Raw genomic sequence first — 24153 nt, 5'->3', positions numbered from 1 at the left:
TAGCATAGGTATCAAAGCTGAGAGGTAGGCTATCAAAATTTGCGTTTCTACCATAATGCATTACACATCTAGTATAAGTTTTCAAAGTACTAACCATAAAGCACTATTCAGAAATGCCTCAAAATCTCATCTCTCTCCCAGCAGGGTTGCTGAGTAAATATTCTCTTAGTACAGGAACCCTTTTCTATCAATAGGGCTATATTGAACATCCATATGTCCTTCATAGGTTTCTCAGGCCCACATTCTTCTTCAAGTGATGGTCCGTATATGGATTCCAAACATGGGTGCGCAGTTTTTGTAGTAGTTTGCGTTGACCTGCACATCCATGTGGGTCATCCATATGCTCGCATCTGAGGCTATCAGAGGCCGTGAGGGTTGACACCGCTCCAGTTCTCTCTTATCACCACATGGCCAGAGTCAGAATCCCTGTTCCTCAGTGCTTCTAGCCTTGCTAAAAGAGATGCTTGTCTGTTTTTCCAGTATATATAGTTTTATACAGATGTTTACCATGTAGATTCCTAGTTGATCCTCACTAGACCCTTCCCCCATCAGGGAGATTCCCCCCTCCGGGGATTATGCCCCGGCTAGCCGGCTTCAAAAACTGTGCTTCATGCCTGCATTCCTTCTCTGTGAGCGACAAGCACCAACGGTGCCTCTACTGCCTCAGCAAAGCTCACATCATCACCTGCTGCTCCATCCGCCGCTCATTCCTGCTCAGAATGAGAGAAGTGAGAGAATTTCGCCTCCATAGGTTTCTAATGGAGGAACTTATGCGCCCACATGCGCAGTCAGATCCAGACCAGCAGATCACCTCCAATCACCACCATCCATCCTCCATCTTCCTCCAAGGCGCCAAACCCAGAGGTACTGCCGCAGCCGCAGAAGCCCACTGTGAGCATAAGAAACATGGACATGGGCATAAGGTTGGCTCCCCAACAGGGACTGCCCCTAAACACAGTGTTGCCTTCCTGAGCCATGCCAAGTCGGGTGAAAAGTCATGCACCAACCAGACTGCTCCAGCTCCCAAGAAACCCCAGACGGAGCATAACTTGAAGTACCGATGTGATCCGCTGGTGTCACCTCCGGCCCCAGTCACTGGTCCAGCACCCTTATCACTTCTGGCACCAGTGATGATGCCGGGCCCCTCCAGGTCACCACGCATGGTTCCCTGCACACCTGGAACCACTGATGCCTACTGCGGAGCTGTTGCTCCCATACGTTCCCAGGTTCCCCACTACTGCCTGGTCCCCCATCCACCACTGAGCTCCCTTCTCTGGTGGATGAACCTTTCTGTCTTTTCCCAGCACGATGCATATCTTCCACCCATCTTGCACCAGCGGCTCCACCCCTATTAGACCTGTCCTCCATCTCAGAAGACTTTTCAGAGTTGGATTCCCTCATTCATTCTCACCCGGCCAATCTCACAGCCCATATCCCAGGCGCTAACCATCCTATCTACTGGTATATGACCTAACTTCCGACCCCGGGCTCCACTATCCCTGAGGTCTGCCAATACCTGGCAACCTGTACACTTGGCCTCACTGGCCTTCTTGGGACCACTACCAGGACTGTGGACTACTACTGGTAGCCTCTTACCAAACTGGCCACATACCAGACCTTTCTCAGTTGACGACGAACCAGAGGACGCTACAGTACAGCCGGTACCATCAGTACTGCCAGTCCCCACTGTAGCCTCGTTGTCACCAGACGAGACACTAATTCCGCCTTCCCTCTGGATGACCATAAACAATACCACAACCTGCTTCAGCAGCAGCTCTTGGCCTCCCAGTGGAGGAAGACCAGGACACATGAAACCAGCTCCAGAATACCCTGAAACTGCTGGGACCCTCTCGCACTGCCCTCCACATCCATGGGGCCATGCTGCAACCAGCACAGTTGGTCTGGCATACACTGGTATACACCCTACTCCTAAGCGGCAGAGTGGCGATACTTCATTCCATTGAAAGGAACAGACTTCCTTTTCACCTCCCCATTCCCAACTCACTGGTGGTTCACACGGCGATGGAATGCACTTGCCAACAACACCTGAAGTCCACCCTCACAAACACCTCCCACCCCGGACAGAGTGGCAAAGAAGCTGGACCAATTCTGCATCACCAATTACAAGGCCATGTTGGCAAAGTACAACTTTCTCATGTACTGCAAACTTTCCGAGTTTCAGGGTTTTCTTCTGCCAGACAAACAACATTAGTTCCAGACACTTGATGAGGGCAAACTGGTTACTAAGGTGAGCCTCCAGGCAGTGGTTGATGCCACTGACACCACCTCACGCTCACTGGCAACCGGAGTCGTACCCCGACGTGACTCATTGCTCCAATCATCCAGACTTCTCTTGAGGACCTCCCCTTCAATAATCAGAAACTTTTTAGTGACAGGACGGACGAGTCCCTGCATTCACTCAAAGACTCTCGCGCCACTCTGCGGTCACTTGGCATTTACACCCCAGCCTCTTCCCACTCTACTTCCAAAGACAACAAGAGCCATCATCAGCATGCTCAGTAGCCCCATTATTCTGCTACTACAACCTCCGCACCCTCAACCCTCCTGCTATGTCAGTCTAAGCAACAATTTTGACACCCTCACCAAGACTCGTAAAAGTCTCCCTACCCCTCCATCTTGCCCTCTTTGCCCACAATTGGGGCAAGATCACCACAGACCACTGTGTACTGGACATCATTCACCAGGGGTACTCTATAGAATTCCTCACATTCTCCCTCCCCCCATTGCCTGCCCCACACTGGCTGTGGAGATCTTCTCCGAGGGGAAGCAGATGCCCTTCTCCAGAAAGGTACCATTACCATCCCCCTCCATTCCAGGGCTGCAGCTTTTACTCCCCATATTTCCTTATTCTGAAGAAGGGAGGCGGCTGCCACCCCATACTCAACAGGTTTGTATGAAAATTCAAGTTCCGGATGGTCATGCTTCCCCTCATTATCCCTTTTGTCTCCCACGGAGCCTGGTTCATGGCTCTCAATGTGAAAGATGCATATTTCCACATTGATATTCACCTGGCTCATTGGAAGTTTCTCCGCTTTATGGTTGGTCACTCCCACTATCAGTTCCATGTCCTCCCCTTTGGTATCGTCCCCAATCCACATGTATTCACAAAAGTCTTCACCATTGTCGCAGCCCACATGCTATGCCTCTGCCACTCCGTGTTTCCCTACCTAGACGACTGGCTCCTACTGGCAACTTCACGCAACCACCTCCTCTGAGCTATCCAGATTCTTTGCGATATCCTCACCAATCTGGGCATTTGTATCAGTGGGGAGACGTCCATCCTTGTTCCTACCCAACAGATCACATTTATTGGGGCATGCCTGCACACTCTCGTGGGTCAGGCTTTCCTCCTGGCAGATCGATTTACCATCTTTACTTCTCTCATCTCTTTACGCCACAAACCACACACCTGCATCTGCAAATGCCTTTCCTTCCTTGGCCACATGGCAGCCTGCACATCTGTAATGCCCCATGCCCACCTCTATATGCGCTGCCTTCAACTATGGATCAAATCAATCTACAAACTGGAGACAGACCGCTTGCAAGTCTGTCCCTCTCCCGTTTCGTCCTGGCCTCCCTCACCTGGTAGACTGACCTGTCCACGGTACTGATAGGCACCTTGTTACATTTCCCACCTCCTGCACCACTCTAACTATAAGGGGTTGGGGCACCCACCTGGATGCTCACATGGCCCAGGGCCTTCCCCTCATATGATCACGTCACATTTAACTGCTATCCGACAACATGGTGGCAATTTTATATATCAACAAGCAAGGCACTGTCAGGTTGCCCCCTCTGTATGTGGAGGCCATCCAACTCTGGAACTGGTGTATCAGATACAATGTCACGATACAGGCCATGTACCTTCCAGACACCAGCAACTCCCTCACGTACATGCTCAGCAGGTCATGCTTAGCAGGTCCTTCTATGCTAACCATGAGTGGGAACTACATGATCCCACACTACGCTCAGAATTCTACTGCTGGGACCCCTGGCGTCGGGACCTGTTCGCAACCAACAAGAACCAAAAACTCCCCCTTTTTTGTTCCAGAGCAGCACTTGGGATGGACTCACAGGGCGTTGACTTTCTCCTGCCCTGGACCAACAAAGTCCACTATGCCTTCTGCCCATTCCCCTCCTGTACAAGATTTGATGGGATTGAGCGACGTTCATACTATGTCAAATATCAGAGGGGTAGCTGTGTTAGTCTGGATCTGTAAAAAGCAACAGAGGGTCCTGTGGCACCTTTAAGGCTAACAGATGTATTGGAGCATAAGCTTTTGTGGGCGAATGCCTGCGTCTGATGAAGTGGGCATTCACCCACGAAAGTTCATACTGATAGTCCCCTTCTGGCCTCATCAATATTGGTTCATGGACCTCCTCCACCTCTCTGCTCATCCCCGGATCCACCTCTGCCCTCACCCAGATCTCCTCACACAGGCGCAGGGCCAACTCTGACATCCCAACCTGTGCCCGCTCCATCCCACGGCCTGGTATTTGGATGGAGCTCGCAAGGAAGCAGAGCATGTTCCACGTCAGTGCATGACATCCTCAAGCACAGCAGGAGGCCGCCCACTAGGGCCTGCTATCAGGCGAAATGGAAGTGTTTCACCGCCTGGGCATGCTGACAACATCACCCACTAGACTCCATCTCCATTCCTATCCTCCTGGACTACTTTCTCCAACTTGAGATGGGCCTATTTGCCTTCTAATACCCACCCTCCATCACCTCTGCTATGGACTACTTACCGGTTAGAGGGATATTGGAGCAGCAGCGACCCGCATGACCTCTTATAGACTCGGGTGTGAGGTTGCAGACGATGTGTTTGGGTTCAATGGACACTACTACAAAAAGTGTTCCGGCTCCGACACAGGGTACACATGTACACCCATGTTTGGAATCCAAGTAGGGACCACACATCTCAAAGAAAGCTCCAGTTACAGTAAATAACCTCCTCTTTTGTAGTTTTGAGCAGCTCATCATAGGTGGTTAGCAACCCTTAATGAAAGCCTGGATATAGCAAACACATAACTGGTGCGAAAATGATTTAGAATGTCAAGCATAAGGGAAAACATGTTTTAGAACCATCCATGTGTTAACCCTTTCTTTGTTTGCATACCACTAATCTTTTTTCAGTTCTAATTATGTGTGTGACCTCTGCCTCTCATCAATTCTGCAAACTTCTTCTCTAATGCTCCATAACATAAAAACATGCATAGTGATGGGATATGCTTTAAAAAGAAAGAGCAATCACACACTTACTTGCTACACATCTGATTGAAAAGCACTGAACACTGGTGCACGGGCAGCAGTGGGTGAGAAAGGAAAAGAATGGCAATTCCTCCTTCAGATTAGTTGTCCCTAGATCTAGTGACGGGGTGTGGAGAGGTGACCTAACAGCTGTCCTACTGTGTCATTCAGCTAGGGAGCCATGATGCAGACTAGGTTGGGCCATAATATTGGGGCATACTGATCACAGATATTGCACTGATAAGCATGAGGGTGAGTAAGGTTCTGGTGTTGGTCTGTTTTGATGATTGCATCAGATTTGATGTGGCTGTCTAGAGAAATTCTTTCTATGCACTGGCTGGCATTTTCTCTGTTTATTTCTTTATACTGTAACTAGTTTTGGAGGGGGATGCAGGTGACTGGCCATCTTAACTGGCTTTGGTGTGTGACAGATACATAGATCAGGGGTCGGCAACCTACAGCATGTGTGCCAAAGGTGGCAAGCCGATTTTTACTGTCACGCTGCTGCCAGACGGGATCCCGGCCCCACTCAGCCCCCTGCCTGCCTAGGTGAATGGAATCCTAGGCCGGCAGCGGGCTGAGCAGGGCTGATGGCCAGGAGCCGGCAGCCAGAACTCCAGACCATCAGCTGGCTGAGCCGCTCAGCCCTCACCGGTCTGGGGTTCCGTCCACCGGCCCCGCTGAGCCAGCTGCCGGTGTAGGGCTCTGGCCGCCGACCCCGGGCTGGCAGTGGGCTGAGCGGGGCCAGTGGACGGAACCCCAGACTGGCAGCAGGCTGAGCAGCTCAGTGCACTACTGGTTTGGGGTTCCGCCTGTGCTGGCGGTCTGGGGTCCCGGCCCCGCTGATCCCGCTGTTGGCCTGGCTGAGCTGCTCAGCTCGCCGCCAGTCTGGGGTTCCTGCTGCCAGCCCCTTGCCTGCCAGGGTCCTGGCTGCCGGCCCCACTCAGCCCACTGTCGGCCAGGGTGAACAGAACCCCGGCTGGCAGCAGGCTGAGCAGGGCCAGGACCCCGGCTGGCACGCGCCGGCAGACAGAATCCCAGACCAGCGTCAGGCTGCCAGCCCCTTGCCAGCCGGGGTCTCGGCCCCGTTCAGCCTGCTGCCGGCCTGTATGGACGGAACCCATACGGCAGCGGGCTGCGCAGGGCCGGCGGATGGGACCCCAGCTGGCAGGGGCTGGCAGATGGAACACCCTGCGCTGTCGGTCTGGAGTCCGGCTGCCGGCCCCGCTCATCCTGCTGCCGGCCTGGATGGATGGAACCCCGGGCCAGCAGCAGCTGAGCTGGGCCGGCAGCCGGGACCCCGGCTGGCAGGGGCCGGCGGACAGAACCCCAGACCAGCAGTCTGGGATTCTGTTGGGGGCCCCTGTAAATGTAAAATTTATTTTGGCACACAAAACTTTAAATTACTGAAGACTTGGCACGTCACTTCTCAAAGGTTGCCGACCCCTGACATACATAGTAGATCTGAGTTATGGTGTGGTCTTGCTGAAGATCTGAGGACACTGTTTTTAGGAAACTACAATTACAGTTAAGTGATTTTCTCTTTCTTCCAAGGTAAGCATCCTCAGAATAGTCATACTCTTTGGAGACTACAAAGGTAAAAGGGAGGTATCTCTGCTAAGGAAACCGAAGAAGAAAAACCAGGACAGACAGACACAGCGAGAGATTCCAAGCTATGTATGACAAACCAGAGGGAGGAAAGAGTTGTAACTCAACTTGGAAAGAGATATTATAGATTACATTTTAATTCATTCATGACACCTTGTCAAATAGCACTACATAGGAAGCAGCCATGACTGCCCTGTAAGACTAGAGCTAAGACTGAAGGCTGCCTATTGTCACTTGTGTGTTCGAATGCATTTATGATTAATACAGTTCTTGACTGAGATCATTCTAAATAATCCTTACTCAGGTAAAGTTTAAGTAGTCGTGTGTTTCAAAGTGCTAACCATAAAGCACTACTCAGAAATGCCTCAAAAATCTCATCTCCTTCCCAAGTCTATCCAGTATAGGGTCAGTTAGTAAATACTCTCTGTAATACAGGAACCATCTTCTCTCAATAGGGCTATATTGAACATCCATGAGCAACTCTTTATAGGCTTGTTAAGCCCATGTTCTGTGATCTTGAGCAGTTCATCATAGGTGGTTAACAATTGTTAATGAAAGATCTAAGTGTGTAAGAGAGAGCACTATATGGCTACACCTGCCATTGTCATATGCAGTTGAACAGGAAACAACCTATTCCCCCCTTTTCAGCTGAAGTATAGTAGATCATTGAATGTTGATTTTACTCTATTAAGTACACAGGATATTTTCTACTAGAAGTATTGAAGAGTTGGCAATACTTGAACTATTTTCTTCCCTTTCTCCTCAAGAGAGGGTGCATGCATTGCTAAAGCACCTTTCTGATTCATTGGATTCCTCACTCTTTCCTAAAGGATAGAGAGAAATAGCTGATAAGAGTGTGAAGAAGAAGCAAGGCACTGACAGTCTTGATCTGAGTTTAATCACCATAGTACTTTTTGTAATGGTAATTCTGCAGAAAGCCTGAGAACAGCATGTGGAGTTGTAAGACTGATCCCTGGATAGCAAATATTCTTATAAGGCCTGCCCCTAAATTGACCAGTGAGTAGATCAGCTGATCCAATTTTGGGAAGGGAGTTAGAAGGTTTCTGCAGGTTTTCTAGTTCTTCAAAAGATGAGTTATTTAGGAGGTACAAAGAAGTGGGGAGTTGTATCTCCCGTTGATTGAAATTTTTAATACACTATATTTTAGTACATAGTCTTGAAGCTCAGTCTCTGGCAATTTGCATTACCCTTACTTTGGATGAGAGACGGATCTATGGGGATCATTTTGTCAGATTCATTTTCCTTGGTGGTATCTTGTTACTGTATGAGAAATGGCTGAAGCCTGTCTCCTTGTGGCACTGAGGGAGACTAACAACAAGCTACAGGGTAGTAAATCAGGCTTGCTTAGTAGCAGTACATTTTCTGGTGCCCCGCGTTAGGTACTTCCTTACATTTTTCTTGAGAGATTTCTCATGAGAGTTGTCTTTCACTTGAAAGGAGGAGTGTGGGACTGATCGGTATTTTAGGCCTCTTTCTTTGCCTTTGAAATTATTCCTGGTTCACTTTCTAAGTATCTATATTTTTCTGACATCAGTTAGAGAGAAAGACTCAAGATTTGTCCTAACTAGCGGCAAGGGGTTTAGCCTTCTAAGGAGTGTGACAAACCAGTTTGAAAAGACCCTTGTGACTGAAGCAACAGCATGCATAAGCACTCATAGCTATTTGCATAAGCAGCCAAATTTGGATCAGATACAGACATTGACTTGAAGAGAGTATTTCTAAATTAAACAAAAGCTCTTTTTTTTTCTACCAATCAGATTAAAAATGAACATGGCAGAATGTGCTTGGTAATTACATACAATACTGGCATCCAAATATAGTTTGTCAGAATTTTTTTTATACAAAGTTTACTGATATATATTTTCCCTTAATGGTTCATAATTAAAGTTTAATTGGTCAGCCTCCCTAAGAACTGTTATGACTCTTGAATCTGTTTCTGTCATAATTAAGGTTTTAACTTCATTTTAAGAAGCTTAATATTTTTGTATTAAAAAATCAACCTTAAAAGGAAAATGTCGTATACTTTTAATTAGAGTTGCCCCATAATAGAAATCTTCTTCATGACTAGGATGGAGGCAGATATCCATTTCTGCATTAAACAGAATCTTCAAAATATTGAGAAATGAGGATTAACTGTGCAGGGTTACCATACATTGTCAAATAGCTATATTTCACTCCTGAGATGGCTGCATTTTAGTGGTGGGTGAAATAAAATTTGTGTAGGAACTGCCCATAATTACAGCATCTAACACAGACACAGAGGTTTGTGGCTTGAAATCACTCTTGATACCATATATCACTTTAAGTCAAGTAGCCCAAGGAAGGGAAACTATAGTGAATACTTACCCTTTAGAGAAAGTTTCCTTAATATTAAGAGTTACATGAAATTATTTTGATTCATATAGCGTGCAAGGTGCAGCTAATACCACTATAATATAAAAAGTTAACAGCAAATTTATATTATTTCTGAATTGGCAGATAATTTACTTATAGTAATAACATTATGAAGATAAATTCAGATATACTTAACCAGATTCTTTTCCTTGTTCCAGACCCTCTGTGCTGCTCTGGTTGTGTAAAGGGGCCAAAAGCAAAAACACCTCTAGCGCTGAGCATTGCTCCATTGTGGGAGAGTCACCAGCTGGCTTTACAGCAGGCACGGCCAACACCTATGCCATTCCCACTGCAACCCTCAGCATAAGGGCATTACAATCTGAAGGAGGGAGAGATGTAGCCAAAGTGCTACTATACTGTAGCTATTCTTGGCTGGCATATTGGACCTAAAGGCTGTTCTAAGTACACCCGTGCCGGGAAAGAACAAGACAGAGGATCAGGGAGCTGCAACTAACTTCATTTTGAGCCACCCCACCTCAGCTGTGCCCATCAGATATTGGGTGTAGATGACAATTTAGACCATTATGCATTTAAGTCTAACAATGCTGGGCAGCATAGCATACTAATGGCAAAACACACCTAAAACGTCACCTACGTGTAGTTCTAGGTCAGTATTTCAGGTATGATTTACAGTACTATTTGTAAGGCAAAAGAAGAAGATACCGAACCATAAAATGTAGTATATATTGGACAGATCCTCAGCTTGTGGAAATTGTCATATGACAACTCACAGCAGCTGAGGATCCTTTGTATGTATCTATGAAGTAATATAGAGTCAGTTAGTAACTGTGACCTAAATTCTTTTTCCTCTTTTCACATGATATGCAGGGGTTGGGTTTTTGCCCTGATGCTGAACACCCTTAACACCAATTGAAATCAATGGAAGTTGAAGGTGCTCAGAATTTCATAGGAGAAACTTAATCTCCCAGGATCAGGCCAATGATGAATATAAAAACTGTGACATACTCACTTCAATCTCGGACAGTTTAGACCAAGTGCTGTGAGAGAAGCATCTGTAAGGTTGCTACAACCAGAAACACACAGTGACTGAAGTCTGTGGCATCCTCTACAAATTTTTACAATGCCTTCATCTGAAATTTGCTGCAACAAATAAAAAAGGTTGAAGTTTATCCTGCTATCAAGTAATTTGTCTAGGAATAAAAATAGAGCCATGAAGTATGACATCAGATCAACAATGTGCAACCATGATAAGTTGTCTATTTTCATCCACAAAACGTCAGCAGGAAATCACACACCAGGCGATAACTCTGCTTCTTTGAGACAACCACCACATAGGATTCCTGCTCACCCACATCTTTCTGTAGATTTGAGATTCTGTTCTAAGGCAGTGTGAAGCTGGGTTTTCTCCCATCTTTGGCATGGTTTTCATGTGGCAAATATTTTAATTTACAATCACATGCAGTTTGTATTTTTACGGGAGCTTTTCCTTCCCACAAATTTAGGGATTAGCTATGAAATGTTTAGAGGGAGTTGAGGCACTAGCAGTTAGAATGAAAGATGAGGGAGGAGTTCATGCCCAATGCCACAGACTGCCAAAAACTAAGAGCAATTACTATCTATCTTGCACTGGGGATGCAAAACCCAAGAGTGGGAATCCTATTGTATGGTATCTTCAAAGAAACAGAATTACAGGTCATCAACTATTTCTTATCTCCATTTTACAGAAGGTATGTTGAAATACAGAGATTTGCCCCCAAATTACCCAGGAAGCCTGCAGCAGATCCAGGAAAAGAACCCAGACCTCTCATTTCCATGTCCTTTGAGTTAATCTTTCATTATAGTGTTCTGGTTTAGCCACTCTGATAGAAAGAACTAACTTATGTTCTGATATGCCTGGTGTTGAATTTGCATGGTCATTTTCTGAAACAGGCATAATTGAAAACAGCTCAATACTAGTTGCACACATGATATGAACAGTCTTCTAGGACACAATGAAGGATTATGATATTTAGAAAGATTAATTGTGTCAGTTCTTCTGGATCCTCCTTTCTGAAAGAAGTGTTTTTCCTACTTTGGTAACATAACGTTTCCCAAATAAATTATCCTTTGTGTTAATACAAGCTCATTCCCATGTGATGAAAACAGTGATTTCTGCTGCCTTTTGAGATAACTCTGTTTATTGCTTTTATGAGCCAATTATCTAGATATATTAATATGACCTTATTTCTGAGACTACCCACTACCACAAACATTACTTTTGGTAGCCAAAAAAAACCCCAGTCTTGGAACTTAGATTAGCACAGTCTAGAAATATGTGCACTGGTAATATACTATATTTTCCCATCTGAAAACTGAAGCAGCTTTCATGATTCTAGAATACTAGCAGATTAAAAAACAGGTACACCTCATAGCTACACCTGATGTAAATCCTCCTGGATCCACAGACAGGAGACTAGATTTTAGAGTTTCCATCTTGAATCATTTTAATTTGACAGACATATTGAACCATTTTAGACCTAATATTGGTCCTGTACCTTCTGGCATTGTAGAAAGAGTATATATCTTAAATTCTTGACTGAATTGCTTCTATTATTTTACTTGGCACCAACTATCTAGAATTTTTCTTATTTTGGTCTTTGAAAATGATATTATTGTGACAGTAGTAAGCAGATGATTGAACTTGACTTGGTGACCACTGGAGAAGGATGGAACTCTACATTAATTTGTAAACCAAACCCCCTCTCTCTGAAATTATCCAAGATTTCACAGCACCTAGATCCTTTTCATGAAAGAGTACAATTAAATCCACAGTGCTCATAAAGATGTTTGCAATCCACAGATTATATAAATTCTGAATGCAATACCTCTTGAATATGAGGTATAATAATAATCTCCATGGGCAATGCCAGTTCACTTTATTACCATGTCAATGCCACGCTAACTTCTAAGGACCACAAAAATGAACCTGCAAATCTTGTTAGGGATGGATCGCACTTCTGAGTTTAGTAAGCTTCATAGTGCTAACCTGTGAACCATCTAAGCAACATGCTGCACCTGTAGCTTCTGAGAACATGTTTCATAGCAGTAAGCTATTGGGCCAGATTCTTCAAAGCAGTGCAAAACCACCAGTCCAGTATGGCCCCAAAACTGACAATCAGCTTATGGAGAATTACCCCATTGTAAAGGTAATCTTCCAGTGACACAGAGTCAATGTAGGGGCTCTTATACAACTCATACTCTCAAGTACTAATACAGCAGAGAAGATGAGCAGGCATGGAATGTCATGCACTAGACTGGATCTTCAGCAGCACTTTGGGACACCCTGTGACTGTTGTAACCTGGTGTAAGTTAGCACAGAATTCAGACTAATCCAGTGATCACCAACTGGTCGATCCTGGAGACTCTTCCAGTTAATCGCGATTTCCGGCCGCTAAAAGTCCAGCGGTGCAGTAGAGCTGTCACTAAGGCAGGCTCCCTGCCTGCCCTGGCCCCACGCCATCCCGGAAACGGCCAGCACCCCACCATGACTTCGGGGGAGAGAGGGGACAGGGGTCTCCGTGCACTGCTCCTGCCTGCTAGCACCGCCCCTGCAGCTCCCGTTGGCCAGGAACAGGGAACTATGGGCAACTGGAGCTGCGGGGGTGGTGCCTGCAGAGAGGGGCAGTGCGCCGAGCCATGTACCTCACCAGGAGCCGCAGGAGTGTGCTGGCCCCTTTTGGGAGTGGTGTGGGGCCGGGACAGGCAGGGATCCTGCCTTAGCCCCAGCGCATCGCCGATCGGGAGCCACCAGAGGTCAGTGACACCCGGCAGGATCCCGCAACCCAACCACCAGCCCTGAGCCTCCTCCCGGAGCCAGCACCCTATAGCCCCTACTCCACCCCAAACCGCCTCCTGCACCCCAACACTCTGCCCCAGCACGGAGCCCCCTCCTGCACCTAAACTCCCTCCCAAAGCTTGCATCCCTCACCCCCTCCTGCACCCCAACTCCCTGCCCCAGGCTCAGCTCAGAGTCCCCTTCCACATGCCTAACCCCTTGGCCCCAGCACAGAGCCCGCACCCTGTCCCAAACCCCAACCTCCTGCCCCAGCCCAGTGACAGTGAGTGTGGGGGGGGAATAAGTGACAAAGAGGGGGAGCATAGAGTGAGTGGGGTAGGGCTTCGGGGAAGGGGCGGGGTAGATCCTGGGTTGCACTTAAATTCAAAAAGTGATCTTGTGTGTAAAAAGGTTTGAGACCACTGGGCTAGTCTAACAATTGCAGAGAGACCAGCCTGCACAGAGCTACATCAAGACCAGGTAAAGCCCCCAAACTGGTGCTCCACGTAGGCTAGCCACATCCCAGGATCTGGCCCATTGTTTGGTGAAGCTTCTCAATTCCTTGAATCAGAATATTTGTTTTACAATCTCCGTGGATGTATTATGCTACTTGAACTAAAGGTATTTGATTTATGAAGCTTAGACACTAAGCCATGAAGCTTCTAAACACTGGTGGTGAATGCATATTCCTCCAATCAAACTTAGTTTTATAGATTTTATTTATTCTGGTTTTGAATGTAAAGCTTTTAAATTCTTTGAAGCATACCACTTGGATTAGAAAGGTTATCCCAACTCTTCAAGCAGCAGTTGCAGAATCTATACGTTCTGCAGAACTCTAGAAGTTCAAATATTCAAATTAGCTACCCAATCTTAAAAAAATAGTCCTATGCATTAAATCTTACAGAGGACAAAAAAATCAATTATGAGGGTCCCATTTTAGAAGCCAGATTGCCAAAGAATACTGAATTATTTTTGAGTTTGAATTCAGATCCCATATAGGCTGAAGAAATAGTGGAATGGTGATATCACAAAAGTTTAGACACTGACTGTTTAGCAGCTGAGCAATTGAGAGGAAGATTCTTAGTAAGACTTCTTGGGTTTTGTCTGTAGTAACATCTACTTATGTGACTAACATTTTAGATGCAGAAAGACTGTTAAAAGCATCTATACCCTTGTCCCTTCAGTTAAGATGTTAGAGTTCACAATAAACATCCATGAGACCTCCCAGAGGTCCTCCAGCAAAATCAGACTTCTAAGGTTAAAATCAAACAGAAGAACAACTTGGGGGAAAAAATTCTTTATATGGCAAATAAAGGGGAAAAGCTCCATCTCCACCCTGGATCTTTAAAGAAAATAAGCATGCAAAACTTCATGAAGAAAGGGAAGAAGTAAGGATTGTAATGGAAATTGCCTCACTGTCTCACCCTAGACATTTATCTCATGGAAGCTCTGCGTTCACAAAAATTTTTAACTACTGCAAGACCTCTAATATAGCTTGTAATGTTTGCAGTGCTCTAAGATATTCAAGACTTTGGCATCTAATAAGTCCACAATTTCCCATCAAACCTTAATACAAATGGCCTCATGCTGGAGTACTCATTGAGGAATAATGAATAAAACAGATTTGAAGGTTTCAGACCAAATAGTTTTTGTGATATACTCTTGCAATAAACAGCAGAAAACTTTTCCAAAAGTAAAAAACTACAATTTTTCATACTTATGTAAACAAAGAATGGATGGGCCAATTAACCTCAAGTTTCTCTCTCTCTCTCTTTTTTTTTTTTTAATTCTCTTCTCTGTAAGTAACCATTAGAAATTTCAGCCAAAAAGGAGATTTCCCCCCCATCTTACAGAGTTAGAGTGGAGTAAAAATCAGGCTTATAAAATGACACCATAAAACAAATATATTTTCAGTGCACTGTGGGATGCACTGAATTAGATGAACAGCAGCAATTTCCATTCATAGGTAGATGAACAACTAAATCCCTCCATATTATGTTGAGAATGTATGCTTTTTTCTCCTGCTATCAAGGACTGTCCTGGCATAATCTAGTAGATGTAATGGTACTAGAAAAAATTTTTTTTTAAATATCCAGCACACAAGAATGTGCTTAGCACCTCATAGACATGGTCTCTGCCCAAAGAACTTACAATTAAAAATAGACCACAGATGACAGACTTTGGGGCTTGGGACCTGGGAAAACAGGCATAACATAACATCAGTAAGACTGCATGGTTACTTTGATTGTATACGGTCCATGGCAGTTAACTGATTCCAGTTACTAGTTAAAAGCTAAAGCTATCTACAAATAAAAATAATGGAAAGCCCAAAGGTTCCAAATCCGCATTTAGCAGTGGAAATATTCAGCTGGCTTATGGCCTCAGGCAGCACAGGCCATGTTCCACTCAGCTATTTTATCAACACTGTGACTGAAATATTCTGTGACTTGTAGAAATGTGCTGTCCCAACTATTCAAAAGCATAACACTTGAATTCATCAATGTCCGAAAAATGCTTTGAGATCCTTAGATAAAAGGTGCTATAAAAGTAGAATGTACTCTTTCAAAGTTTAAAATACATACTGTGCATGACTGCAAGTTCAGGATTACAAGTTCACGACAGTGATTTTGAATGTGTTTCAGTGCTTCATCTTCCAACTGTATTAATGAATAAAAAATAAATTAAAGGAAGGCATTAAAAGTAGCACGCTACAAATGTACACACTTTATAGTGTTAAAAAACAAAAAGACTCTATAACAAAAACATTATCATCTAAATTCAAGGAGGTTTTCAAAATACCAAAATATAAACTGTACTCCTAAAGGATTATCTTGACACCCAAGCAGTAATGTACCTGTGTGCAACCTCTAAGAAATAGTGCTTTTAGTCCACTGCACCCTTTCACCAGTGCTTCAATACCATCCTTCGTAATCTGATCACACCAGGAAAGATTCAAATGTTCCAGATTTCTGCAACCCTCACTGGGAGAATTTAAAAAAATGCATAAAGTTAAATCCAACCTTAGAATAGTGATAACAGTGAAAAACCCAAATGAAGCATGCTGTTACAAATTCATGATGGATAACTGTGCCAGGGCTCTACAGAAAAACCATGGGAAAAGACCACATATAAGCACTATACATTACACCTTTAGAAATGCTAGGTATAGTGCATAAATGAGGCTGATACACAGTATTAAGTTTCAAGAAATATTGAGAAATATGTGATTTCAGTAAATGTTCTTCAAAATAGTCTTTTAACATGAATAAATGTTCTTACCTTAAACCTTTCAAAGAGCTGTTTGTAATAGATACACAGGATGTCAGATCCAGATGTTTCAGCTTGGTACAGAATTTGCTAAGGCTATAACACGTGCTGCAAAACAGCAGACACACTAAAAATATCTTCAGTCACTTCTTTTTTCAAATTTCACTATCACATGGAAAAAGACTTTCACCTACCTGTCAGTAATTTTTGTACATCCGTTTAGATTCAAATGTTCAATGTTTCTACAGTTCTGTGCAAATGTCCTAAAACAGTAATAAAAAGTTAATGAAATTTTATATGGAGCAAGTTATAATTCAGCCACTAGAGCGCACTCTCCCCTCAAACTCTTAATCTAATACAATATACAGAAAGAGCCAACAACCTTGAGATGTGGGCCACAAAGTAACTGCAAAGTAAATTTCAAACACAATTGTCACAAGGGCTGCTTCTTTCTTTTGCCAGAGTTCTTTTGTAAGTTTTGTCTCGGTTAACTTGCAAAACCAATGTAGCTCCCATTATTTTTCCTCAAACTTGATTTTAGGGAGACGTCTACTTCTGTTGTCTCCTAGATCTGTCCTGCTTTACACCTATTAACTCAAAACATTAATAGGAATAGAAGAGAGCAAGTATCACCACATTTGGATATTTGACTCATGTTAAGCCGGTGGGCAGAGGATCACTCCTTTTTCTGTTGTATTACTGATTCGTCAAATGGGCCACATTAGGGGCTGATCCTTCCTAATGTAGAACCAATGTGAATGAAATTGTTTTTAAGTTATCCACTGTACCATTGTAACTTCTGTTGCCTACATTGTAACTTTCATTACACTTGCCATTTTGCCTACATTGTAACTTTCATTCCATTTTGCCTACATTATGCATCCGAAGAAGTGGGCTGTAGTCCACGAAAGCTTATGCTCTAATAAATTTGTTAGTTTGTAAGGGCTTGCTGCAACCTTCATTTTTGCAAACCCTGCTGTAATTTTATTAGTCTAGTTAAGATGTGTGAATGAGGGATGTATAGGTGATAGAATCAACCTCCAGCACCAGCCCGTCCTGAGGAGATAAAGTTTAAATACCAACAGCTGAAGAACTAGACAACAGCCCTAACTCAAGCAAGAAGCATCCACCTTAAAAAGAAACAACAGAAGGAAGATCAAAGCCAGGTCCCAGGCTGACAGTCACGCCTGCAATTGACGGGTGATCAAGTCAAACCCAGAGGCGGCGTGACACAGCGAAACCTAGAGACTTTGAATCCAAAAACTCCTATAAAAAAGGAAGGGTGAGATGAGAGATTTTGGGTAACGTTCTGCTATCAACATCAAGGAGCATCGGTGCACGCCCGACAGAGACCCGGCTCCTCCTCGTGCTCAGCTTTCCTGGCCAGTTAGCTGCCACGAGCTACGATCCCAAGCTGCGAACTCAAACTACACTCAGGACTGGTAACTATCCAGCAACTGCAGAACATTTTGGTGTGTGTGTGTGTGAGTGTATGTGTATAAGCATTGAGGTATTTGCTAATAGTTACAGATTAATAATAAATGTGGCATCTTTGCCTTGACCCCTAAAATGATCCTGTATAAGTTTGTGGGACAACACTAAGTCAAAGGGACGTGAAGATGCCCGGCAGGCTATAGAATGAGGCCCTAAAGCAATTGGACTATCCATGCAGGTCCCCTAGGCCTATACTTCGGTCATTCATGAGCTATAATATATGCAACTGAATGAAGTACTGCCATCAGCTGGGTCTGAATTGTAAAGATGATTGTTGTCACTATCATGTTAAAAACCTGTATATAACATTACCCTAATTACCTGGAGGAAATACATAAATATCATAGAATCATAAAATATCACGGTTGGAAGGGACCTCAGGAAGTCATTTAGTCCAACCCCTGGCTCAAACCAGGACCAATGCTCAACTAAGTCATCCCAGCCAGGGCTTTATCAGGCTGCACAGATGAAAAGAAAATGTACAGCTACACAGTATTTCAGAACAGTATTTTTATATCTAGGTTTCCTCCAACTTCATGAATTTTATGGGCACAGTTGGGGGTACACCCACAAAAACAGCTTTGCCTGGGGAGTTTTGCCTTGGTTAACAGATGCAACTACACACTCAGCTGGTAACAAGTTGCTGGCTCTCCAGTGTGGATTGAAAACAAGGGAGTGGGGGAGAGAAGAAACAGCTTATAGTTATATGGTTGATAGTTTCCACTTGAATCTTCAAAATGGCTATTCCAAAGTTCAAGTATTTACTGGAGGGAAACTTACATTTATTAGACAAATGAGACATCTGTTGATTACTCTCAATATTTTCTCCATTCTGCAATAAGCTGTAGGAATAGTAAACCTATTGGGAAAACTGTGTCCTGCAAAACACCTGTGTGGATTTTCTAATACAGGTACCTCAACCAAGCAATATTTATGCATCTGACATCTCTTTCGGTGACTGGGAATTATTTTTTAACACAAGCATAGTAAAACAAAAGGGGTGAGAAAGCAGATCTGAAAACAGAACAGCGTAGAAAGACAGTTAAACAGAAAGGTATTTTCAGATTACCGTATATACTTGATCATAAATCGGTTTGTTTATAAGCGGTCCCCCACCCCCAGATGGATAAGTAAAAATGGAAAATTTTTATGACCCGTTCATAAGCCGACCCTATAATTCAGGGGCCAGCAGGATAAGCCGCTGGCAGGCCGAGATGGTTTGTTTACCTCGAGCGTCGGCAGGCACAGAGGTAAGCCTAAGTAAACAAAGTGTCCCGGTGCACCAGCTGCTTACCCTGACAGGCTGGGACAGCAACTGGTAGGGAAATTTTTTGGGGGGGAGAACCTGGGGGTCAGGGGAGTAAACCCTGTGATCACCCCCAACATAAACCCACCTCTAGCCTGGGACCCCCACACTCTCCCCATCCCTTATCTGGGGAAGGCCAGGGGAGGAAGTCTCTGGCCTGGCTGGAGCTGCTCCGGCAGGCTGGGCAGCGCAGCTGCAGCCTGCTCCGGTGGGCCAGACCAGGCGTCACAGCTGCAGCATGTTCCAGCGGCCTGGGCCGGGCGGCACGGCCGCAGTGTGCTCTGGCCCCCGGGTGGCGCGGCCACAGCCTGCTCTGGGGGACGGGGCCGAGCGACACGGCTGCAGCCTGACAGCCCTGGAGCTGCAGCTGCTTTGGAGGCTGGGGGGAGAGCAGCATGGCCAGAAGCGGAGAGACTCTGGCCCCCCCTCTTCCCTTCTGGCTGTGCTGCCTCTCCTTGCTCCTTCTGTCAGGGGGAGGGGCTGTGTCCCACCTCTCTCTCTCTCTCTATATATATATATATACCCGTTCATAAGCCGACCCCCTTCTCTGGTGCTTCCCTTTTTTACTAAAAAAATTTGGCTTATGAACGAGTATATACAGTAATAATTTGAAAATGAAAGCAATCTTCCTAACTATTTCCCTAAAGAAAGCTTAGGTCACTTACTATTTACTAGATTTTCTCTTGACTACATCATCCCACCTATACTTGGAGTGTATATAGGCTACAGCCTTTTCCCACTAGTTGCTGTCACCAGTGCAGCTCCACCAATGGCAGTCACTATGGAAGCAGTAGTGTACGCAGGCCACCAGTACGTAAACCATGTCATCTAACTCTCTGTTATTTCTTGTTTGCATCATTTACTTGAATGAGCTCATGAATATTCTGTGTACCTGTTTAAATTATCTGTATAACCTCATACATCTTTTCAGCACCTGCCTGTAATCTGAACCACAAATAAACAGTTATAAATGTCAACACTGTTAGTATTCATAACAGAGAAGGGGCGGGGATGGTAGGGGACCTGATTCTCTCAACAAATCCCAAGATTTGAAAAAAGACGAAACCAGCCTCAGGATTTGAAGAGACTCAGTGAAGTTATTTAAGTGCTCTTAAATGAAATTATGGCCCATCTCATTTCTCTGCTATGAGCCTCACTGCTCATCTAAATGGAAGCATACTAAGATGTCAAAGTTACACTGCAAATAACTGACGTAAGGTACGTTATTCCAGAAGGACAAGAGCTTCTCACTGAAAAAAATAATAATAATAAAAAAAAAAAATAAGGAAACACTAAGGTTTCCTCTTGAGGATATCTTAGTAAACTATAAAGTTATTCAGTTTTTAAAACAGCTGTAAAGGTTAAAAAGGTTTCCAGACATCTTCATAGAGAATATTAATGTTAGTTGGGTTTAATTGTTTTTTTCCTTTCCTTTTTACTCTCTGGAAAACAAACTTTCCTTTTATAAAACATGGCTTTTTTCCTTAAAAGATGTTGTCTTGTTCCTACATGATCGGTGTTGTAAGTTTTATATTTTTATTGATTTCAACATAATTTTTCATTTTAAATAGGAAATTTTTGACTGATTCCAGCATTAACTTTGTTTTATAAAGCAGAGTATGTACTATTTGAAACAGAAAATTTGGTTGTTTTTTGCTTTTTCCCCGTACTCTTTATAAAGAAATTCTGTTAATAGTAAGGGTTTTTCATTTTGAAAAAGAATGCATTGTTTCTTGCCAACTTTTTTTTTATGCTGAAAAGAAAATTTGGTTGGTTCTATATATGGCTTAGGTATTTAAAAGCAACAAGGCTTCTATTGAGAAAACATGGTTTATATTTTAAGATTAGTCATGAAAAGAGAAGAAATAAACTGTTCACCACAAATTTGTTGAATACTTACACCAGAAAACTTTTTTTTTTTTTTTTAGGTGCAAACAACTAGTCTGCAAAAATATGTTCCACTGTCAAGCATTTAAAATATTCAAAATCAGTAATAGCTGGGAAAACAAAAAATGATCATTACTTAATTCATTTCAAGAAAACATTAACTATTCTCTGCCCAAACTGGAATTCACATTGAGTGACTAGATTAAGTCATTAAGATTTGTACAAATATGACTAAATCAAGTTGTGGATAGATTACTTACTTCAAAGCGGAGTCTCCAACACCAAGACATCCTCTCAAACTAAGCTGTCTCAGGAATCCACCACACCTTTTGGAAATATTTTCCACCACACGACCCTTAAACCAGATAAAAATAAAGTTTTAATAAATGTTGTTTTGACACACCTAATATCTAAACAAATATGAAATTTCAATGCTTAGTCCATCCTCCTGCCATCCTCCTCCAGAAGGAGATTTCTAAAGTACGTAAGGAAAAAAGTACTTGCTCACTGAAGAGCTGTACCAACTCCAATTGAAGTAAATGGCCAAACTCCCGTTGACTTCAATGGTGTTGACGGAGCCTTCAGGCAATCTGGTGAAAAGAACTACTATTTGCTTCAGCATCAGGGGGTAGCCGTGTTAGTCTGTATCTACAAAAACAACAAAGAGTCTGGTGGCACCTTAAAGACTAACAGATTTATTTGGGCATAAGCTTTCGTGAGTAAAAACCTCACTTCTTCGGATGCATGCATCCGAAGAAGTGAGGTTTTTACTCACGAAAGCTTATGCCCAAATAAATCTGTTAGTCTTTAAGGTGCCACCAGACTCTTTGTTGTATTTGCTTCAGCAAAACTCTATGGTAATATATCGCTGAAACAAAGTTTTTTGAAAAAGATACTTGTACACTTAGGCCCCAATCCTGCAAACACTGATGCACATTAGTCATCCCACTGAGTTATTACATATTTAAGACTTTGTCTACACTACAGGCGCTACAGCACTGCAGCTGTGCTCCTGTAGTGCCACATAGTAGATGTTTCCTACAGCGACAGGAGGGATTTTTTCACTGTAGCTAATCCGCCTTTCCAAGCGGCAGTAGCTAGGTTGATGAAAGAATCCTTCCATTGACCTAGCCGCATCTTCTCCGGGAGTTAGGTCGGCTTAACTATTGATCTCACACCTGTGTTCACCAAATCTGATTCTTACTATTAAGCATAGGTTTAAGTCCTCAAAGAGACATATACTTTATACATCACTCTGCATTTCTAAACTTACAGGCATTTGCTCCAGAACACTATTTATTTATGTCTCTCAACTAGGGTGACCAGATCACCCAAGTCAAATATCGGGACGCGGGAGAGGGGGGGGGAGAGGAAGGGGGGAGAGGCCAAAAACAAACAAACAAACAAACAAAAAAACCACCCTTCCTCCACAAGCGCTGGAGGGAGGCCCGGGAGACACAGGGGGAGCACGGGGCCAGGGTGAGTGAGAGTCCAGCCTGGCCCCGAGCAGGCAGGACTCAGTCGGGCGGTAGGGAGAGTAGGGGGGCTGCCCACGGGGCCAGGCGGCGGCTGTTCTCCGCCCTGGGCAGTGGGACTCGGGAGCAGCCACTGCTGCAGCTCCCACTGCCACGGGAGGGGGGGAGAGGAAAAGGCCGATAGCCAAGCTCGGTGGCTGCGGCTCTGGTGCCCGGGCCCGAACCCCCCAAGCCCGGGCCTGCTGCAGGGACCCAGCAGCGCGCACGCTGCGCCCAGCCCTTGGCCAGTCGCGTCTGGGCTGCTGCCCAGCTGGTGCTATCCCTGGGCGGCCCCAACGTGGGGGCAGCAGGTCCCAGCCCCCCCCGTCCCGCTCGGGTCCCGCAGGGGAACAGGCTCAGGGGGGTTCGGGCCCGGGCGCCAGAGCCGCAGCCGCCGAGCTGGGCCATCGGCCGCTTCCTCCCCCCGCGGCAGTGGGAGCTGCAGCAGCGGCTGCTCCCGAGTCCCGCTGCCCGGGGGGGAGAACAGCCGCCACCTGGCCCCGCGGGCCGCCCCCCTACTCTCCCTACTGTCCGACTGAGTCCTGCCTACTCGGGGCCAGGCTGGACTCTCACTCACCCTGGCCCCGCGCTCCCCCCTGCATCTCCCGGGCCTCCCTCCAGCGCTTGTGGAGGGAGGAGGAATGGTGAGCCCGGGGAAGAGGCGGGGATTCGGGGAGGGAGCCAATGGGGGGAGGAGAGGACAGAGTTGGGGCAGGAGGGGTTGGGGGGCGCGAGCCCTTCCGTGCTCCAGGCTCCGGAGCATTTCCTTGTTTGTCCAGTGTCCTGACCGCACATCGGTCGGGACGCGGGACAAACAAGGAAATATCGGGACAGTCCCGATAAAATCGGGACGTCTGGTCACCCTACTCTCAACTGAATGGCATGATTCAACATGCAGACTGAAAATAGCATTATTGTTTAAAAAAATGCCCCTTAAAGAGAATTATGGTATTACACCCCTCTCTTCCACCCAGATTTTTTTTTGGCGAGAGGAGGAGGGGGGAATACATTAGTTCAGCGGTTCTCAAACTGTGGGTCAGGACCCCAAAGTGGGTCGTGACCCTGTTTTAATGGGCCAGGGCTGCTGTTAGACTTGCTGGGGTCCAGGGCTGAAGCCCGAGTCCCACTACCTGTGGCCGAAGCCCAAGTCCCACTGCCTGGGGACAAAGCTGCCTGGGACTGCAGCCCTTGAGCTTCAGCTTTGGCCCCCCACCCAGGGTGATGGGGCATGGGTGGGCTCAGGCTTTGGTCCCCCCTCCTGGGGTCAGGTAGTAATTTTTGTTGTCAGAAGGGGGTCGCGGTGCAATGAAGTTTGAGAACCCCTGCATTTGTTTATACCAAAATGCAGAAGCATTACATATTGTTGGCCACACCACCACTTTGCTAAATACTTACAAAGTGGAATAATTTTAAGGGCGCAATTAAAACTTTAATAAACTATAGAAGCAAAAATAAATATAATTACAAAACTGATCATTTTATTTACTAAACAAATGTGCACAAAAAAAGCAAACATTTTTAAAAACAGAACATTTTAAAATTAGAGCAGATCAAATACACAAAGGTTTTATGTTCCTTCTCAACCTTGAAAGGAAGTTATACTGAAATACAGGCA

General features: G+C 44.9%; 1 protein-coding gene across 11 annotated transcripts in view; it reads right to left on the bottom strand.

Moving 5' to 3' along the window:
* FBXL2 (F-box and leucine rich repeat protein 2) overlaps positions 1–24153 on the bottom strand; it is a 177833-nt gene that overhangs the window by 41195 nt on the left and 112485 nt on the right. For 8 of the 11 annotated variants that reach the window (XR_010599172.1, XR_010599173.1, XM_065587185.1 and 5 more), the window contains 6 exons: positions 21285–21379; positions 16532–16600; positions 16350–16445; positions 15925–16051; positions 15653–15727; positions 10266–10396 (listed from right to left, as the gene is read on the bottom strand). Coding sequence is in view for 5 of the 11 variants with exons in the window: in XM_065587179.1 (XP_065443251.1) it covers positions 10266–10396; positions 15653–15727; positions 15925–16051; positions 16350–16445; positions 16532–16600; positions 21285–21379 (593 nt within the window). In the remaining 6 variants the exon portion in view is untranslated. Of the gene's footprint in view, positions 1–10265; positions 10397–15652; positions 15728–15924; positions 16052–16349; positions 16465–16531; positions 16601–21284; positions 21380–24153 lie in introns of all 11 variants that reach the window. The other 3 variants (XM_065587189.1, XM_065587180.1, XM_065587182.1) reach the window with 3 other exon arrangements.

Source organism: Chrysemys picta, chromosome 2, assembly GCF_011386835.1.
Source record: "Chrysemys picta bellii isolate R12L10 chromosome 2, ASM1138683v2, whole genome shotgun sequence".
Taxonomy (NCBI): Eukaryota; Metazoa; Chordata; order Testudines; family Emydidae; genus Chrysemys; species Chrysemys picta.
This window is presented reverse-complemented; position numbering and strand designations above follow the sequence as displayed.